Consider the following 18,482-nt stretch of genomic DNA (forward strand, 5'->3'; position numbering starts at 1 on the left):
TGGTGGGAATGTAAATTGATACAGCCACTATGGAGAACAGTATGGAGGTTCCTTAAAAAACTAAAAATAGAACTACCATATGACCCAGCAATCCCACTACTGGGCATATACCCTGAGAAAACCATAATTCAAAAAGAGTCATGTACCACAATGTTCACTGCAGCTCTATTTACAATAGCCAGGACATGGAAACAACCTAAGTGTCTGTCAACAGATGAATGGATAAAGAAGATGTGGCACAGATATACAATGGAATACTACTCGCCATAAAAAGAAACGAAATTGAGTTATTTGTGGTGAGGTCGATGGACCTATTCTGTCATACAGAGTGAAGTAAATCAGAAAGAGAAAAACAAATACCGTATGCTAACACATATATATGGAATCCAAAAAAAAAAAATGGTTCTGAAGAACCTAGGGGCAGAACAGGAATAAAGACACAGATGTAGAGAATGGACTTGAGGACATGGGGAGGGGGAAGGATAAGCAGGGATGAAGTGAGAAAGTGACATGGACATACATACACTACCAAATGTAAAATCGATAGCTAGTGAGAAGCAGCCGCATAGCACAGGGAGATCAGCTCGGTGCTTTGTGACAGCCTAGAGGGGTGGGATGGGGAGGGTGGCAGGGAGACGCAAGACGGAGGAGATATGGGGATATATGTAAATTTATGGCTGATTCACTGTTATAAAGCAGAAACTTGGGCTTCCCTGGTGGCGCAGTGGTTAAGAATCCGCCTGCCAATGCAGGAGACACGGGTTTGATCCCTGGTCCAGGAAGATCCCACATGCCACAGAGCAACTAAGCCCTTGCGCCACAAATACTGAGCCTGTGCCCTAGAGCCTTCGAACCACAGCTACCGAAGCCCGCGCACCTAGAGCCCGTGCTGCGCAACAACAGAAGCCACTGCAATGAGAACCCGCGCACAGCAACGAAGACCCAACGCAGCCATAAATTAATTAAAAAAAAAAAAAAAAAGCAGAAACTAACACACCATTGTAGAGCAATTATACTCCAATAAAGGTGTTAAAAAATAATAATAAATAAATAAATTTTTTAAAAAATCAACTGCAATACATGGACCTTATTTGAGTCTCAAATTAAACAACATAAAAAATAAAAATTTATAAGAGAATTAGTGAAATGGATATTTTAACATATTAATGAATATTTATTAATTTTCAGGTGAGATAAGGGCATTATGGTAATAATTTTTTTAAGGCATCCCATCTTTTAGAGATATATATGCACTGGAATATTTACATATGAAATGATAACGACATGTGAGATTTGCCTCGAAATAAGTCAAAAAAGTGGGGAGAAGGGAGGCGGAGAGCCTAGGGATATAGATGAAATAAGACTGGCCATTTATTGGTAATTATGGAAGCTGTGTAACGGGCACATTGTTACTATAATATTCTTTCTATGTTTGCATATGTTTGACATTTTTCATTAAAAAACATTTTATGAAGAAGACATCTTAAGGAAAGTAAAAAAAATCAAGCTATAAATTGGGAGAATATATGTGCAACACACATAATCAAGAAGGGATTGCTATCTAAAGTACAGGAAGAACTCTTATAAATCAATATAAAAAGAAAAAATAACACACTAGAATAATGGGCAAAAGACACAAAGAGGCATTTCACGGAAGTAATAAATATGGCCAAGAAACATATGAACATGCTCAGTAATCAAGAAAATGCAAATCAAGATAACAATGAGATGTCATTTAGCAAAAACTAAGAAGTCCAAGAATTCTAAGGCTTACAGAATGTGAATCAAAAGGATCTCTTATGTGTGGGTACAATTTGGAAAAATCATTTTATACTTTCTAAATGTCAGTTCAGTGTAAAGCTGAGCTTTCATATACCCCACAGCTCAGCAATCCTATTCCTCAGTTTAGAACCAAGAGAAACACTTGGACACAAATAAGAATATTCCAAGCAGTGCTGTTTCTTAGAGCAAAACTCTGGAAAACACCAGAATGGTATAGAAACACCACAGAATGTTATATAACAGTTAAAATAACTGAACTATAGATAAATGCAACATGAATGAATCTTTAAAATATGTTACTGGCTGAAAAAAAATAAATCAGATAATAGTACATTAGTATGGCACTCTTTTTATAATTGTAAAAATATTTAAAATTAAACAATACTTTATTTATGTCCATACATGTGAACAAAAATGGTTTTTAAGATGCAAGAAAATGATAATACAAAATCAGAATAGGGTTCGCCTTAGTTAAGTGTAGGTCAGTGGGATGGGTTAGGAGAGATAAATGTAAATTATTGTCAATGTTCAAGTTCCTGGGTTAGATAGTAGGTTGGTGGATGTTTATTATTTCTAAGAATGAATGAGGGAAAAAAGAGTATATGAAAAAAAATCACTTAGAAGCTATAGCAGTAGTCCAGGCAAAAGATGATGCTTGTGGTCTGGGATGGTAGCAGTGGGGATGGAGAGAAGTACATAGACCTGAAGGATATTCAAGAGGTAGAAATAAAAGAACTTGGTAACCGACTGGATGTGGGGGCTGATGGAGAAGGAAGAGTTATAATGACTCTCAGGTTTAAGGAACTGTATGGAGAGTAGGACTATTTAACAAGAAAGGGAACCACAAGTTTATAATGCACTTCAAGGAGTTTATTAATGAACACTGTGGTCATCACCGTCATATCTAATCCAACCATCCCCATAATGAGGCAACACAGAGTGAGGGTGAGAATTTAACTATCCTCTGCCCCAAAGGCACAAATCCTTTGTTTCAGCTAAAAAGCCTACCACTTACACATACATGGCCCAAACACACATATCTGGAGGGAGGCTCAGGTACTTTTGTTCAGTGTTGAAAGAAAACTGGCTCTCTCCCCCACCTAGACTTGACAGGAAGCATTTAGTAGCTGTAGCAGGCATTTTTGGAAGTCAGCATAAGGATGAAGTTAATAGAAGAGAAGGTCAAAGCAAGACCACTATAAAGACACGCAGGGATTTCCCTGGTGGCCCAGTGGCTAAGACTCCACGCTCCCAATGCAGTGGGCCCAGGTTGAATCCCTGGTCAGGGAACTAGATCCCACATGCCACAACTAAGAGTTTGCATGCCACAACTTAAGATCTCGCATCCCGCAACTAAAAGATCCCCCATGCCGCAGAGCGGCTGGGCCCGTGAGCCATGGCTGCTGAACCTACGCGTCCGGAGCCTGTGCTCCGCAACGTGAGAGGCCCGCGTACCGCAAAAAAAAAAAAAGGAAAAAAAAAAGACCCGGTGCAGCCAAATAAATAAATATCAAAAAAAAGAAGAAGAAATGCAGCCAGGGCCCTGATTCAACCACAATCCTGTCTCTGGCTCCTCTGTTATGTGAGCCTATTGCTCCAGTTACTGTGAAAGCCCATCTGAGTAGGCTTTCTATTGCTTATAGCTGAAGACGTGGAACTAACACCGAGGTTGGAAACAGAAAGGAGGTTTATAAATCCCAAGCTCTAAATCACTAAATCAGCTCAACTGAAGAAGAGGAAGGAAGGTTTCCTATCCCTCACACTGGGAATTTGGATATCCTTGTTATCAAAAAAAAAAAGAAGAAAAAAATGCTGGTTAGAGCATCACCTGTTGTACCTTCAGACCAGACAATGTACCTATGGTACTGTAACTGTGGTACTGAGGACCTGAAAGAGGAAAAAACTGAGGCTAACAGAATGTTTTGGCTATTCCTCATAGCTTAAAAGTCTACACACAGACGTTTATAATATCATTCTTCATACTTTTCAATGTTTTTAATTGTCCAATGTGAAATATTTTAAATCTAAGTATTAAAAAAATTAATTCCTAAGAAAATACATGCTTAAGGGAGAAAGTCTTAGATCGTATTTGTTCCTAATGATTGTTTTAGGGTCTCACAATCTTATTATAATAATCAGAAACAACCTGATCAAAAATTTGACTATGAATTTGGAGGTGAGGGAATTTTTTTAAATTAATTATTTATTTATTTATATTTGGCTACGTTTGGTCTTCATTGCTGCACACAGGCTTTCTCTAGTTGTGGCGAGTGGGGGCTACTCTTCGTTGCGGTGCGTGGGCTTCCCATTGGGGTGGCCTCTCCTGTTGTGAAGCACGGGCTCTAGGTGCGTGGGCTTCAGTACTCTAGGTGCGTGGGCTTCAGTAGTTGTGGCTCGTGGACTCTAGAGCACAGGCTCAGTAGTTGTGGCACATGGGCCCAGCTGCTCCGCGGCATGTGGGATCTTCCCGGACCAGGGCTCGAACCTGTGTCCCCTGTATTGGCAGGCGAATTCTTAACCACTGCACCACCAGGGAAGTCCCGAGGTGAGGGAATTTAATAATTAAGTTAATTGCTGTATTCAAATTTTAACTTTGAGAAATTACGAAATACAAAAGCTTGAAAAGATCAATTAAAATCATAGGAATTCTACATATCAAAGGGACTCTCCAGCCTAAATAACAAAGTGGCCAATCTATAAAGAGACTACTACTTTTGGAAGTATTTAACAACAAAATGCCCTGATTTTCAAAAATAAAATTCTGATAACCAGATCCTTTCTTTTTTCCAGTACATGAAAGCCAATTTCAAGTTTCCGGAGAGCTAACTAAATAAGCTCTTATCATATAAAGATTTCAAGGTTAGTAAAGATGTGATGATTTATTCTGATGCCCATGGTCAACATTTTAAACAGGATATGACTTGAGCATTACCCAACTCACCCCTGCCATACTATATTCTTTACTCTTCTTAACTCATTCATCTCTTTTTGCTTTCCTAGTTCTCTTCAGTGTGCCCTCCTGCTGTTTTTTCTTTTCCTTTGTCTCTTTCTGCCTGTGTCCAGCTTTCTCCGACTGTGTCCCAGGACACCTCTGTACCTTCTGCCCTTACCTTTGGTCTTCCCATTCTCCCTTTTGCTATCTCTTCATTCTCTCTTCTCCTCCCTTTTTTAGCTGTAGTACTTATTTGATATAATTATGGAGTCAAAGTTTATAATCTCTGCTTTATCATTTTTAGGCTCTAAGATGACTTTTATTTCTGACTTTTAAAAGTTTCTTAACTTAATTTGTGTTGTGTGGCCCTGAACTGACTTACTCAGTGAGTCAGTGTCACAATAAGGTGCTGCTTACTCACCACAGAATAATGGTTTTTACTAAGGTTTTTAGATCAGAAGAGTCATTCCTTGGACAGTATAAACTTAACCTACCAGATTAACTGCTAAAAAAATGGCATTAGAATTCTGGGACATATGCTGCATGTACACTCATGTTTTAAAAATTCAAATTTCTTTAAATAATTTTTTATTAAATGGATGGAAATATCTAATTTGATAACATCTTATAAAACTGTGGGGGCTTCCCTGGTGGTGCAGTGGTTGAGAATCTGCCTGCCAATGCAGGGGACACAGGTTCGAGCCCCGGTCTGGGAAGATCCCACATGCCACGGAGCAACTGGACCCGTGAGCCACAACTACTGAGCCTGCGTGTCTGGAGCCTGTGCTCCGCAACGAGAGGCCGTGACAGTGAGAGGCCCGCGCACCGCGATGAAGAGTGGCCGGCGCACCGTGATGAAGAGTGGCCCCCACTCGCCACAACTAGAGAAAGCCCTCGCACAGAAACGAAGACCCAACACAGCCAAAGATAAATAAATAAATTAATTTTTTTTTTGAAAAGTGAATTTAGTGAGTGCCTATAGTGACTTGGCCTTGACACTTGTATGGTTTTACCATTAATTCACAGAACCCTCAATATTATAAAGTATAACTAATAGCATTCTACAAATATATGAACTCATTTTCCTACAGAGAGAAAAATGAAGCAGAGAGAATTAACCCATCCAAATCAGATTGCTGATAGTACAGCAGGGATCAGACATCTGAACTCCTGGTTCCCAGAAAATAAATATTAACCTCTGTGCTTCCATCATTTATGATTTCTTTTTTATTTTTTATCATACCAACATAATTCTCCATAAATACAAATATAACAACTCATTTCTGTTTTAATTTGGAGGACATTTAGTTTTCTTCTATTGTTTTAAGGTTTAGAACACAATGTTCTACATTGAAAAATATTAAAATAGAATCCTAAACATAAATAAAGAGAAAACAAGATACTATAGTCCAAAGGCAATTGCTATTACATAATAAAGAAAAACTAGTTTAAAAGTCAAATAGAAAGCCTTATAATCAAATGTACAACTTGGCTATATTTCACTGGATAGAGAACAGCTATATTAAGGTACCGACAATTTTACCAAACAATTATGTCTCAAGTGTTGTGAATCTCCCTAATGTTACAGAGGTTAGTATGTGACATGCCCCAAGTCAGTAAGTCACTCTGGCATTTAACCAGTCTTTAGAAGGGACTTGTACTAATTCATTTCCCTTTTAACTGTGATTCTAAGTTGACAACCCTTGGCAAGGCAGTACAGAAGAAGGATGATTAGAAGAGAAACATTCTTAAAATGGATTAAGCAGGGCAGGTACTAGCCTGTCATATGCAGCAATCATAAAGTTGAGGAGGAGGCTGATGGACTGTTCCACACTGATTTGGTGAGTAGAAGGAAGGCGCTTGTTCAGCTGGTAGTAGATGGATGAGATGACGGTCTCGAGGCGAGACACACTGATCTCAGTGGTATGATCCAGTGTATTAAGGCCATTGTCTCGGAAGGCTTCAATCATGTTCCAGATATCAACAAGATGGACTGGAACACAAAGAAAATAAACTTTGTGTTTATTTTGTCAACACAAACTTTGTGTTTATTTTGTAACTTTTTCAACAATTCAAAAGTTTTAATTCAGCAGAAAGATATAAGAACTTTACATTTATTTACATTTAACAGAATAGTGAAGGGTGGCAGAATATGTCACCCCAAGATATGCCACTTTGGCATACGGAGTAGTTTGAGCTAAAGACACCTGAAAAACAGCAGATGCCAAGGACACTCTGACCTCCCCTTTTCTCCCTAAAAGCAGGAAATAAAAGTCCCATGTGAAAAATGCCCTCCCTATTCCAAGAGGAAAGAAACATCCTCATCACCAGAGACAGTGAACTGAGTCTGAGTGAAATCTGCAGACTTCATTAAAATAACTCTTATCTTTAGTCTCCTGACATATTTTAGTTATTTTTCCACAACTGCCACTCTTTGTTCAACTTAGTATATAAGCACTTAAGCCTACTCACTCCTTTGGGTTTTCATTTTCCTATGGGGGCTCCCATGTACATGTAAAAATCCATATGCTTCTCTCCTGTTAATCTGGCTTATGTCAATTTAATTCTCAGGCTCCGCTGGAGACCCTGAGAGGGTAGAGGTAAAGTTTTGCCTCCCCTTTGTAGCTTCAAAAATACACAATGCAAAATGTAACAGAACCTCAAAGAGACAAATTCACAGGCTTTGTGGGAGATATTAAGACACCTCTCTTAGCAAGTGACAGAGCAAACATACAAAAAAAAATAAGTACAGTCATAGACAAACTTACAACTAACAAGGCAGGCATAATGGACACTATATGAAGTCCTGCCCCCAGTGGTTAGAAAATATGCTGTATTTTCAAGAACACAAAGAACATGTAAAAAAACTGACCTTATCCTGAGTCATAAAACTAATCCCAATAAATTTTAAAGGATTAAAATCATATAAGCCATGCTCTGTGATCAAAATGAAATTAAGTCAGAAATCATTATCAAAAAGAAAACTTTTAAAATAAACTTTATCTTTAGAAATGAAGAAACACACTACTTGGAAATTTCCTTAATCTAATTAAGGATATCTACAAAAAACTGCAGCAAACATATTACTTAATAGTAAAATGTTGAAAGCCGTTCCTCTGATATTGGGAATAAGATAAGAAATGCCCACTGTCATCATTCCTATCGTATTTCAAATCCTAACCTATATAAATATGCAGTAATTATCAGTACAAGTATTGGAAAAAAATGTAACTGTCATTATTCAGAAATGACAAAATTATACACATTGAAAATCATAAAGATTCTACACGTATATCACTAAATATTTGAGTCTAGAATGACTGCTAGATACAAATCAAGATATGAAAGTCACTGTATTTCTAAATATTCCAGGACTCAGGAATAAATCCAATAAAGGATGTGCAACATCTCTACCAAAAAATATATAAATTAGCAAAACTTAAAGACCTAAATAAATGGAGGGATATACCAGGTTCACAGAAATGAAATCTCAACACTGGAAATACAACAATTCTCCCCAACTTGATCTACAGATTCAGTGTAGTCCCAACAAAATCCCACAGGGCTATACATTAAAAGGATGAATTTCATTATATGTAAATTATACTTTTAAAAAAAAATGAAGGAAAAAAATCCCAGCACAAATCTTTGGTTTTGTTCATTTTTAGTAGAAATTAACAAGCAAATTCTAAAATTTGTGTGAAAATAAATGTAAAAAGGCCAAGAATGTCTCAGACAATCTTAAAAAGTAAAATAGAACAAAGTACCCAGAACATACTATAAAGCTCTAACAGTGATTATTGGTACAAGGATAGACAAACAGACCAATGGAACACAAGAGTCCAAAAGCAGATCCTCGGGCTTCCCTGGTGGCGCAGTGGTTGAGAGTCCGCCTGCCGATGCAGGGGACACGGGTTCGTGCCCCGGTCCGGGAAGATCCCACATGCCGCGGAGCGGCTGGGCCCGTGAGCCATGGCCGCTGAGCCTGCGCGTCCGGAGCCTGTGCTCCGCAACGGGAGAGGCCACAGCAGTGAGAGGCCCGCGTACCGCAAAAATAAATAAATAAATAAATAAAACAAACAAACAAAAGCAGATCCTCTCACATACGGACACAGCTATGAACATTCTTGTACATTTCTCCTAATGAATATGAGAAAAAGATTTTTTTAGTAATGAAGAAAAAGGATGGTCTTTCAATAAATAGTGTAGGGTCAACTGAACATATATATGGAAAAAATTGAAATCTGACTCCTACTTATACTCTGGAGTAAAAAAAATTTCAGGTGGACTGAAGAATCATACGTGACAAAATAAAACTGCTAGAACAATGCATCTTTTACTTTATATAACTAATGCCACTAGCCTGGCTCAGCCCACACATAGACTACTGTGTTCCAAGAATAATTATAGGAAGAAGTATAAAAATGGTAGTTCCTGTAGGACAGCGGTTTTCAAACTTTTTGACAACAACATGCAAATATATTTACATCAACACACACACACCTCTAGATATTAAAAAAACACGTTTCACCAAATACTTTACCACATAAGCTATGTTCTGACTTTTTTTTCTTTCTCTTTTTATTTCTCCATTACATGCTTTAAATTCTGGCTACAGCTCACCAAAACAGTTTCAGGAACCATTAACAGGTCACAACCCATAATTTGAAAACAATGCTTTGGGAAACCAGAGAAGAAACATGACTTGGTCTAGGATGGTATGGTAAACTCTTGGAGAGAATTTTAAGCTAGGATTTTTGAGTAGGACTTAAAGTAGTGTAGAAGTATTTAAATATAAAGTGACTTGTCCAAGGTCATGTGTTTATAATAAATGACAAACAAAACCTGGAGTAAAACAGGTTTTTCCATTCTAAGGCTAATGTTCTTTCCATTACACAAAACAGTTTTTCATTAATACACACACACACACACACACACACACACATCTGAGAAAAGTACAATAATTCTAAGTTCATCTGCACACAAATTAGGAAAAATTTTATATGCATTTTACAAATATTTTAATTTACTTAATTTTATAAGTAGCAATTGTGGAAGCAACTGTTTTATAGAAAAGGCTGATTTGTGTTATATTAAGTTTAAACAAGAAAGTTAATTTTTATTATACCTTTATCAAAATATTAGTTTTTCTTTCCCTCCAGAAGCTGATAAACTGTATTAATTTTACTTAAAACTTTTTATTAAAAACAGTGACAAGGAGAAATCAATTCTCCCATTTAAAGAATTAATTAATCTTGGGACTTCCCTGGTGGCACAGTGGTTAAGAATCCACCTGCCAATGCAGGGGACACGGGTTCAAGCCTGGTCCGGGAAGATCCCACATGCCGCGGAACAACTAAGCCCGTGTGCCACAACTACCGAGCCTGCACTCTAGAGTTCGCGAGCTACAACTACTGAGCCCACATGCCACAACTAGTGAAGCCCACGCGCCTAGAGTCCATGCTCCACAACAAGAGAGGCCACCGCAATGAGAAGCCCGCACACCGCAAGGAAGAGTAGCCCCCGCTCACCACAACTAGAGAAAGCCTGCGCACAGCAACAAAGACCCAACACAGCCATAAATAAATAAATAAACAATTTTTTTAAAAAAATAAAGAATTAATTAATCTCAAAACTAATTACCTTATTGAGTTTCTTAAATACTTTGAGGGACACCCAGAATAAATGAACAAGCTCTTTCCATTACAAAGCTTATATTCTGATAAACACTTAAGACAAAATAATTCAATTAACATTACAATATGACTAAAACACATTAAAATCTTCTATATTATCAAGAGCTCTATCCAGCTATCACAGAAATGAGTAGAAATGACTTACGGTTGCATCGTTTTTGTACAAATCGCAATTTGCAAGCTGTTCTGTAAGTTGATAGTCGTATGACATCAAAATTCTGAGCACCTGAAAAGGGGCAAATAAAAAATTTTCAACTAGATTTACCGTTTAATTTCCACATGCTGGGGAAGTGACTCTATTCCATTGTGTTGGCACAGTCTATACATAACATGTCAACAAGGCCCTCTTTGGATAAAACACAAAGTGAGGAAGAGGGTTAAAAATGCTTTCTGCGTGCCCACTCCATGCCAAGCACGAAGCCAGGAGTTTTGCCTATATCATCCTGTCTGCTAGCCTAAGAAAACTCTGAGGGGAGGACCACTCATGACTTGAGTGAATGAACTACGTATTCTGCAAAATGAAGAAAAGTGGTATAGTAGGGAAGACCCGAGCCTAGAGTCAGGAAAGCTAAATTCCAGCCCCAGTCTGACCATCAACCACAGGCCATGACCGTGGCCATGTTACATCCCTTCTTCTCAGCCTCAGTGTCCTCATCTACAAAATGAGGGAACTGGACCAGCTGATCTCTAAGTTCCCCTTCCAGGTCTGTGGCAGCCTGTGTTTTTCAAAAAAGGGACACAACAGTATTTCCAGACCAGTATTTTTATGTGCCTCTAGTATGCTGCCCCTCCCCATCAAGAACTAAAGATTATTTCCCTCCACTTGCACCTTAGGACACTGTGACTGCCTCAATGAACAGAGTGTGGCAGAGGAACACTGCCTGACTTCTGAAGATGGGCGATAAAATGTGGGACAGCTTCTCTGTGCTCCCACTCTCTCAGGATTCTTGCGCTAGGAACCTGGACACCATTGTTGTGAAGAAGCCCAAACCAGCTGATATGGAGAAACCACACAGAGACACTGATACCCAGAGAAACTGAGTCTATCAGCTGAAAGTCAGTAGCAATTACCAAACATGTAAGTGAGCAAGGCAACAAATTATCCAGCCCTGAGTGTGAGACTTCCAACAGAGGCCTGAGACATCATGCAGCAAAGTCAAGACATCAGCACTGGATGCCGTTCTAATTTTAGACCCAAAAAAGATATAAACAAAATAAATGACTGTTTGGGGATAAGTAATATATAGCCATAGTAACTAGAACAAAGCCTAAATTATATGAATCTATAAATCAAACTTTGTTTTCATTTCAAAATTTGCTGTAAATCTCCTTGAATTTTAAGGCCACTTCAGGGAACTCTGGCCTCCAGTGTGAGTTTTTTTATTTCACCTATGCTGCCTTTGTAAGATCTGGCAGCAACTTTTGACTCAATAAAGGGAAAGTGAACCAGCACAAATTATCTTCTACCAATATTTACAGTCATCTCTCATTTCTGCTCATAGAAAAAAAAAAAAAGGAAGGATTTTTCCAGGTTTTTGGTGAAAGTAATATTTATTGACCAAAAAGTGAAGCAAAGATTTCTCTTAATCTCACTTCAATCAACCCTTACCTTGATGTCACAATTAAAATTATTTCCTCCATCACCTGGTTCTCACAAAATTTCTACCCTTCTATACATACACGTTATAGTCCTATTTTTTTAATATAACAGGTTTTTTGAAATATAATTCACACATTAAAGTATTCAACTTAGTTGTGCAACCAACACCACAGTCAGTTTTTAGAACATTTTCATTATCTCAAAAAAGAAACCTCTTCCCCCATGAGTCACTTTGCCCATTTTTTAATTGAGTTGTTTGTCTTTCATTATTGAGTTATAAGTACTTTATATGTTGTAGATACAAGTCCCTTATGAAATATATGATTTCCAAATTTTTCTTTCCCCTTCTCTGAGTAGTCATTTCACTTTCTTGGTCGTATCTAATGGGGCACAAAAGGTTTTAATTTTGATAAATCCAATATATCTATTTGTTATTTTGTCACTTGTGCTTTTGGTGTCATACCTGAGAAGGCTTTGCCTAATCTAAGTTCATGAAGATTTATACCTATGTGTTCTTCTAAAAGTTTTACCGTTTTAGATCTTACATTTAGGGCTATGATATATTTTTAGTTAATTTATTATGCGGTATGAGGCAGAGGTTCAAATTCATTCTTTTGCATATGGATACCCACTTGTCCCAGCACCATTTGTTCAAAATACTATTCTTTCTTCGTTAAATGGTCTTGGTATCCTTGAGAAAAATCAAGTGACCACAGATGTATGGGTTTAATTTTGAACTTTCAATTCTATCCCACTGATTATATGTCTATTCTTATGCCAGTACCACACGATATGGAATATTGTGGCTTTGTAGTTCTCAAATTCGGAAGTGTGAGTCTTCCAACTTTGTTCTCTTTTGAGACTGTTTTGGCTGGCTACTCTGGGTCAAATTTCCATATGAATTTTAGGATCAGCCCATCCATTTCTTCAAAAAAGCCAGTTTTTTTATGAGGACTGCAATGAGTTTGTGGATCAATTTAGGGAACACTGCCATCTTAATGATAAATCTTCTGATCCTTTAATACAGGATATCTTTCCATTTATTTAGACTTCCTTAATTTCTTTCAACAGTGTTTTGTAGTTTTCAGAGTATAAGTTTTACACTTCTTTTGTTAAATTTATTCAGTCTGATTTTCTTTTACTCAGTTTCTATATTACTATCTCAGCCTAAATATTTTAAATTGGAACCATTAAATATTAGTTATTCAAAACCAAACCAATAATTTTAAGAAAGAATGCTAACACATGTCCAAGAGCATTTAATAAATAACCCGTCATTAAATCACTGTAGGTAATTTTAACGTCTAAACATTTATTTCTATGAAATATTTTTATGAGAAACACTGATAAAACGAATGTTAACAGCTAGGAAAGGAAAGTTCCACCCCCATCTGATCAAACAGAAAAATTACTAATCTGATTGATCAGACTTTTGCAGGGTATTTATTAGGCCATGCTTGCTAGTGGAAAAGTAACTATAGAAAAAAGGTAGTGCACCTGGTATAACTCACTCTTTTCAGACTCCTTCTCCAGTGCAGAGTCAGATTTGTCACCACCAAAGATGAAATAGAGCAGATATCGCACAAGTCCAAAGCTAACTAGTTTAGGAAAATAGGAAACTCCAAATGCTTCAGACCAGTTTGCCAGAAATCTCTACAATGAAGTTTCAGGAACTAGTCAAGAATCAAGTATCACTCTGCCTTCCTTTGCCAGTCTGATCCTTGTGAAAATACATCACTCTAAATGTATTGAGGAAAATGTAGAGAGCAGTGGGATGTTACAGGATTCAGATCTAAGAGGTCCTGGCCAGAGCATCATTTTTAAAAAATCTAATAGCAGTCCAAATCCAAAAATAATTTCTAAAAGTTAAGATATAATTAATAACCTTAGAACTTTATTAAAATCTTATTGTATCAATATTCAACCAAACTTCCCATATGTTTCCCTTCTTCTGGAGCAGTCATCTTCCCTGATTTATATAAGGAGAATCCTCATACAGTGCCTAAGAATAGCCTTCACTTTTTTAATACTTCCCCTATGTAAATGTCACATTAATTTCCTGATCAGAAAATATGGTAGTTTGGCAAATACAAAATAGAAAAGCCCCAGTGAAGAAACTGAAATGACTGGAATATCACTTTGGGAATTCTGAACTAGAAATGATTACTCTTCATTATCATTCATTTCAAGAATATTTCATTAAAAGAAATACAATAAAATGTCATTTTTATACTAATGTCAGACAATGTTTCAAGCCCACCCAGAAATTACAGAGGTTTTCCCTGGTGGTGCAGGGGTTAAGAATCCTCCCGCCAATGCAGGGGACACAGGTTCCAGCCCTGGTCTGGGAAAATCCCACATGCAGCGGAGCAACGAAGCCCGCATGCCACAACTACTGAAGCCTGCGCACCTAGAGCCCATGCTCCACAACAAGAGAAGCCACTGCAATCAGAAGCCTGTGCACCGCAACAAAGAATAGCCCCTGCTCGCGGCAACTACAGAAAGCCTGCGTGTAGCAACGAAGACCCAATGCAACCAAAAATTAATTAATTAATTATTTAAATTTTAAAAAAGGAAAGAAATGATACAGAGAGCCTTAACTAAATATCCAGGCAGAACTCTGGCCCCAGTTAGAAAGCCCAGTGAAATTCGTGACCAGACAGGGAACCAATGGGACACTGGGTACCCAAGAGGTACAGGAGAAAGACAGGAAAAGGATAAGAAAGGATTAAGCCTTCTTTGCACTTTATGGCTCTCCTTATTCATGAGAATGGGATATGGATGTTCTATAGTAGAACCAAATCCCAAGGAAAGCAAAGAGTCAAATGGAAGGGTTTTATTGTATCTGTTTGTATCAGAAGCTTATATCAAAATCTCCAGGGGAGGAAGCTGGAATCTTCATTCTTAACAAATGCCCCTAAAGAGTCTTATAATCAAGCTGGTTTTGGGAAACATAGGACTACCCAACTCAACTTAAAGGTCTAGCTCATGCACCCCTCACATTTTACCTCACACTCGACTCCAGTCAGTCTGGACTACCTATAATTACCCAAACATACCAGGTCCCGTCACCTCTGGGCCTTGGTAAGTGAAAGTGCCCCAGCCCTTCCTTCACCACATTATTGGGCTGACTCAGCCAAGACATCACTTCCTCCCAGATTCCTTCCTGGACCCCCCCTTGCTTCCCCCATCATGGCTTCTACTGCACTATCATCCCTTGTTCCCACTTCCAGGAAAACAAGATCCATGAAGGCAGAGACCATTTTACTGTTGTATTATTCATTACTATATGTCCCAAAGTAGGACATAATAAAACTAGCACCTAAATATTTATTGAATGAATAAATAACTGAAAACTGGGAAGTTCTAGGTTGTCTGGTATAAAAAAGGCTTTTTCCCAAAAATATACAAAGTAATGTCAAAAGGTTATACAACTGCAGACACTAGCAAGGAAAGGCTCATGGAGGGAGATGATAAAAGTAGTGGGGAAGCCAATTCCTTTTCCTGTGTAAACATGTTGATGCTTTTAACTTTCTTCAGGTAGGGCAGAGCACTCCAAACTGTGTTCCAGGAAGCCACAGGATTTGATGGAGGTGCTCAGCAGACTAATGAGAGGTATAAGGAAGTAAATGTACTTTGTTGAAAAGCAAATCTAACTGGGGAGATGAGGAGGAAGGAAGGAGAAAGGGAAGAAGAGATTATAAATCTAATAAATGTAAGTACAGTAACATTTCTGAATTGTCTAAAAACTTTCACAAGCACTTCTAATTAGGAAAAAAAAATTTTCAAAAAAAATATTAGTCTGAATAAGCAACAAATATGAACACGAATGACTTCCTCATTTTTTTCTTGGCAGTACAATTAAAAACCCTAGGGACCAAAGATGAAGCCAGAGGTCCCAGAAGAGAGGAAGGTACAGATAAAACCAAGATCACTGAAGGGTGACTCTCTCAGTGGGTGAACTAGGAAAAAAAGTTTAAAAATCCCACAAAAGGAAATGGCTGTGACACATGCCCGGCTCCACCAAGATCTGGATTTAAATTTTTGTAAATAATGGCAAACAAAGAAAGTGATAACCAAATAGGTTGGATAAAACAAAAATGGATTACACAAGATAAAAATAAAGTCCAATTTGTGGAGTTCAAAAGATAATACAAAAAAGAGCATATATTTCATAAAGGAGGTACTCTAACACATTCTAATAATATCCTTGTATTACTTTGAACAAAGTTATAAATATTGATATGATTTGGGCTTCATTTTAATTGATGTTAAAATTTCTGGAGTAACCACAAAAAGAACAGAAAAAGAACATACAACTCACAACTAAGTAGAGGGAAAAAGTAAAATGGAGGGAAGCTCAATTCATCTAATAGAAGTCAAGGAAGGAGGGGAAAAAAACAGAGAAAGGATAAAACTGAAGCACAAAATAAAATGGAAGAAAAATGAAACATATCAGTATTCATAAAAAAGGTTAAACAGAATAAAGTCTTCAGTGAAAAAGCCAAAATTGTCACAATGGTTGTTTTGGTTTTTTTTTTAAATAATCTAACTTATGCTATTTACAAGAGATACATATATAACATAAGGATACAGGAAAAAAATTAAAGAATAAATGGATACATACTGAAAAATCTACAAACAACAAATGCTGGAGAGGGTGTGGAGAAAAGGGAACCCTCTTGCACTGTTGCTGGGAATGTAAATTGATACAGCCACTATGGAGAACACTATGGAGGTTCCTCAAAAAACACAGAACTACCATACAACTCAGCAATCCCACTACTGGGCATATACCCTGAGAAAACCATAATTCAAAAAGAGTCATGTACCACAATGTTCACTGCAGCTCTATTTACAATAGCCAGGATATAGAAGCAACCTAAGTGTCCATCGACAGATGAAGCGATAAAGAAGATGTGGTACATATATACAATGGAATATTACTCAGCCATAAAAACAAACAAAATTGAGTTATTTGTAGTGGAGTGGATGGACCTAGAGACTGTCATACAGTGAAGTAAGTCAGAAAAAGAAAAACAAATACCATATGCTAACACATATATATGGAATCTAAAAAAATATATATGGTTCTGAAGAACCTAGGGGCAGTACAGGGATAAAGATGCAGACATAGAGAATGGACTTGAGGACGGGGAGGGGGAAGGGTAAGCTGGGACGAAGTGAGAGAGTGGCATGGACATACATACACTACCAAATGTAGAATCGATAGCTAGTGGGAAGCAGCCGCATAGCACAGGGAGATCAGCTCGGTGCTTTGTGACTGCCTAGAGGGGTGGGATAGGGAGGGTGGGAGGGAGACGGAAGAGGGAGGAGATATGGGGATGTATGTACATGTATAGCTGATTCACTCTGTTATACAGCAGAACCTAACAAACCATTGTAAAGCAATTATACTCCAATAAAGATGTTAAAAGAATAAAAAATAAATTAAAAATAAAAAAGATATATACTGTACTAGGCATGCTAACCAAAAGAAAGCTGGTATAGATATATTAATATATAACAAAACAAACTTTGAAGCAAAAAAACATGACTAGAAAAAAAAAAGTTTACCTATATAATAATAAAAGATTCAATTTCCCAGGTAGACAGAACATTTTCATATATATGCATCTAAGAACAAAAGCTTCAAAACACTGACAGAACTACAGGCGGGAAATTTTAAATCCATGATCAAAGCAGAGATTTTTTTTTTTTAACATCTTTATTGGAGTATAACTGTTTTACAATAGTGTGTTACTTTCTCCTTTACAACAAAGTGAATCAGTTATACATATACATACGTTCCCATATCTCTTCCCTCTTGCGTCTCCCTCCCTCCCACCCCTCTCGGTGGTCACAAAGCACAAAGGTGATCTCCCTGTGCTATGCGGCAGCTTCCCACTAGCTATTTAATTTACATTTGGTAGTGTATCTATGTCCCTGCCACTCTCTCACTTCGTCACAGCTTACCCTTCCCCCTCCCCATATCCTCAAGTCCATGCTCTAGTAGGTAGGCTGATTATTTTTAAGAAACAGAAGACTCAGGAAGGTTTTTTTTTTAACTTCCCCTTGCTGCCTAAAGAAAGTAGATAGGAACTTGTTCCAGGAACGGAGCTATGATCATAGATAACTATTAATATGAACTAGGTAGAGTAGACAGGGAGGAACCTAGCAAAGTCTGTTAAAATTCCTCTCTGTTTCCCACTGTCTCTGCAGGGCCAGCAAACATTTATTTACCAAACATGTGCTTTTCCATCTTCATGTGAATTGCCTTCCTGCCCTTTGAAGTCTCAGATCAATACCCCCAACACCCTCTTTTGTCTTTAGCTGAAGATGATATTTAAGGTGAGACTTTTAGCCATTTTGGTGAGTTACTCAGTTTTCCTGGGTCTCTCCCATGTGTACATGTTATTTCACCTTTTATTTGATTAGCTCCTGTTAATGTCTCATGTCAATTTAGTTTTTA

The 18,482-nt window shown here is 37.6% G+C and overlaps 1 protein-coding gene across 24 annotated transcripts in view; it reads right to left on the reverse strand.

Moving 5' to 3' along the window:
* DTNB (dystrobrevin beta) overlaps positions 1-18,482 on the reverse strand; it is a 266,778-nt gene that overhangs the window by 217,878 nt on the left and 30,418 nt on the right. For all 24 annotated transcript variants that reach the window (XR_008618857.1, XR_008618870.1, XR_008618868.1 and 21 more), the window contains exons 3-4: positions 10,556-10,636; positions 6,494-6,707 (exon numbers count right to left, since the gene is read on the reverse strand). Coding sequence is in view for 5 of the 24 variants with exons in the window: in XM_055089074.1 (XP_054945049.1) it covers positions 6,494-6,707; positions 10,556-10,636 (295 nt within the window). In the remaining 19 variants the exon portion in view is untranslated. The remainder of the gene's footprint in view (positions 1-6,493; positions 6,708-10,555; positions 10,637-18,482) is intronic.

The sequence above is a fragment of the Physeter macrocephalus genome, chromosome 12 (genome assembly GCF_002837175.3).
Source record: "Physeter macrocephalus isolate SW-GA chromosome 12, ASM283717v5, whole genome shotgun sequence".
In the NCBI taxonomy this organism is placed as follows: domain Eukaryota; kingdom Metazoa; phylum Chordata; class Mammalia; order Artiodactyla; family Physeteridae; genus Physeter; species Physeter macrocephalus.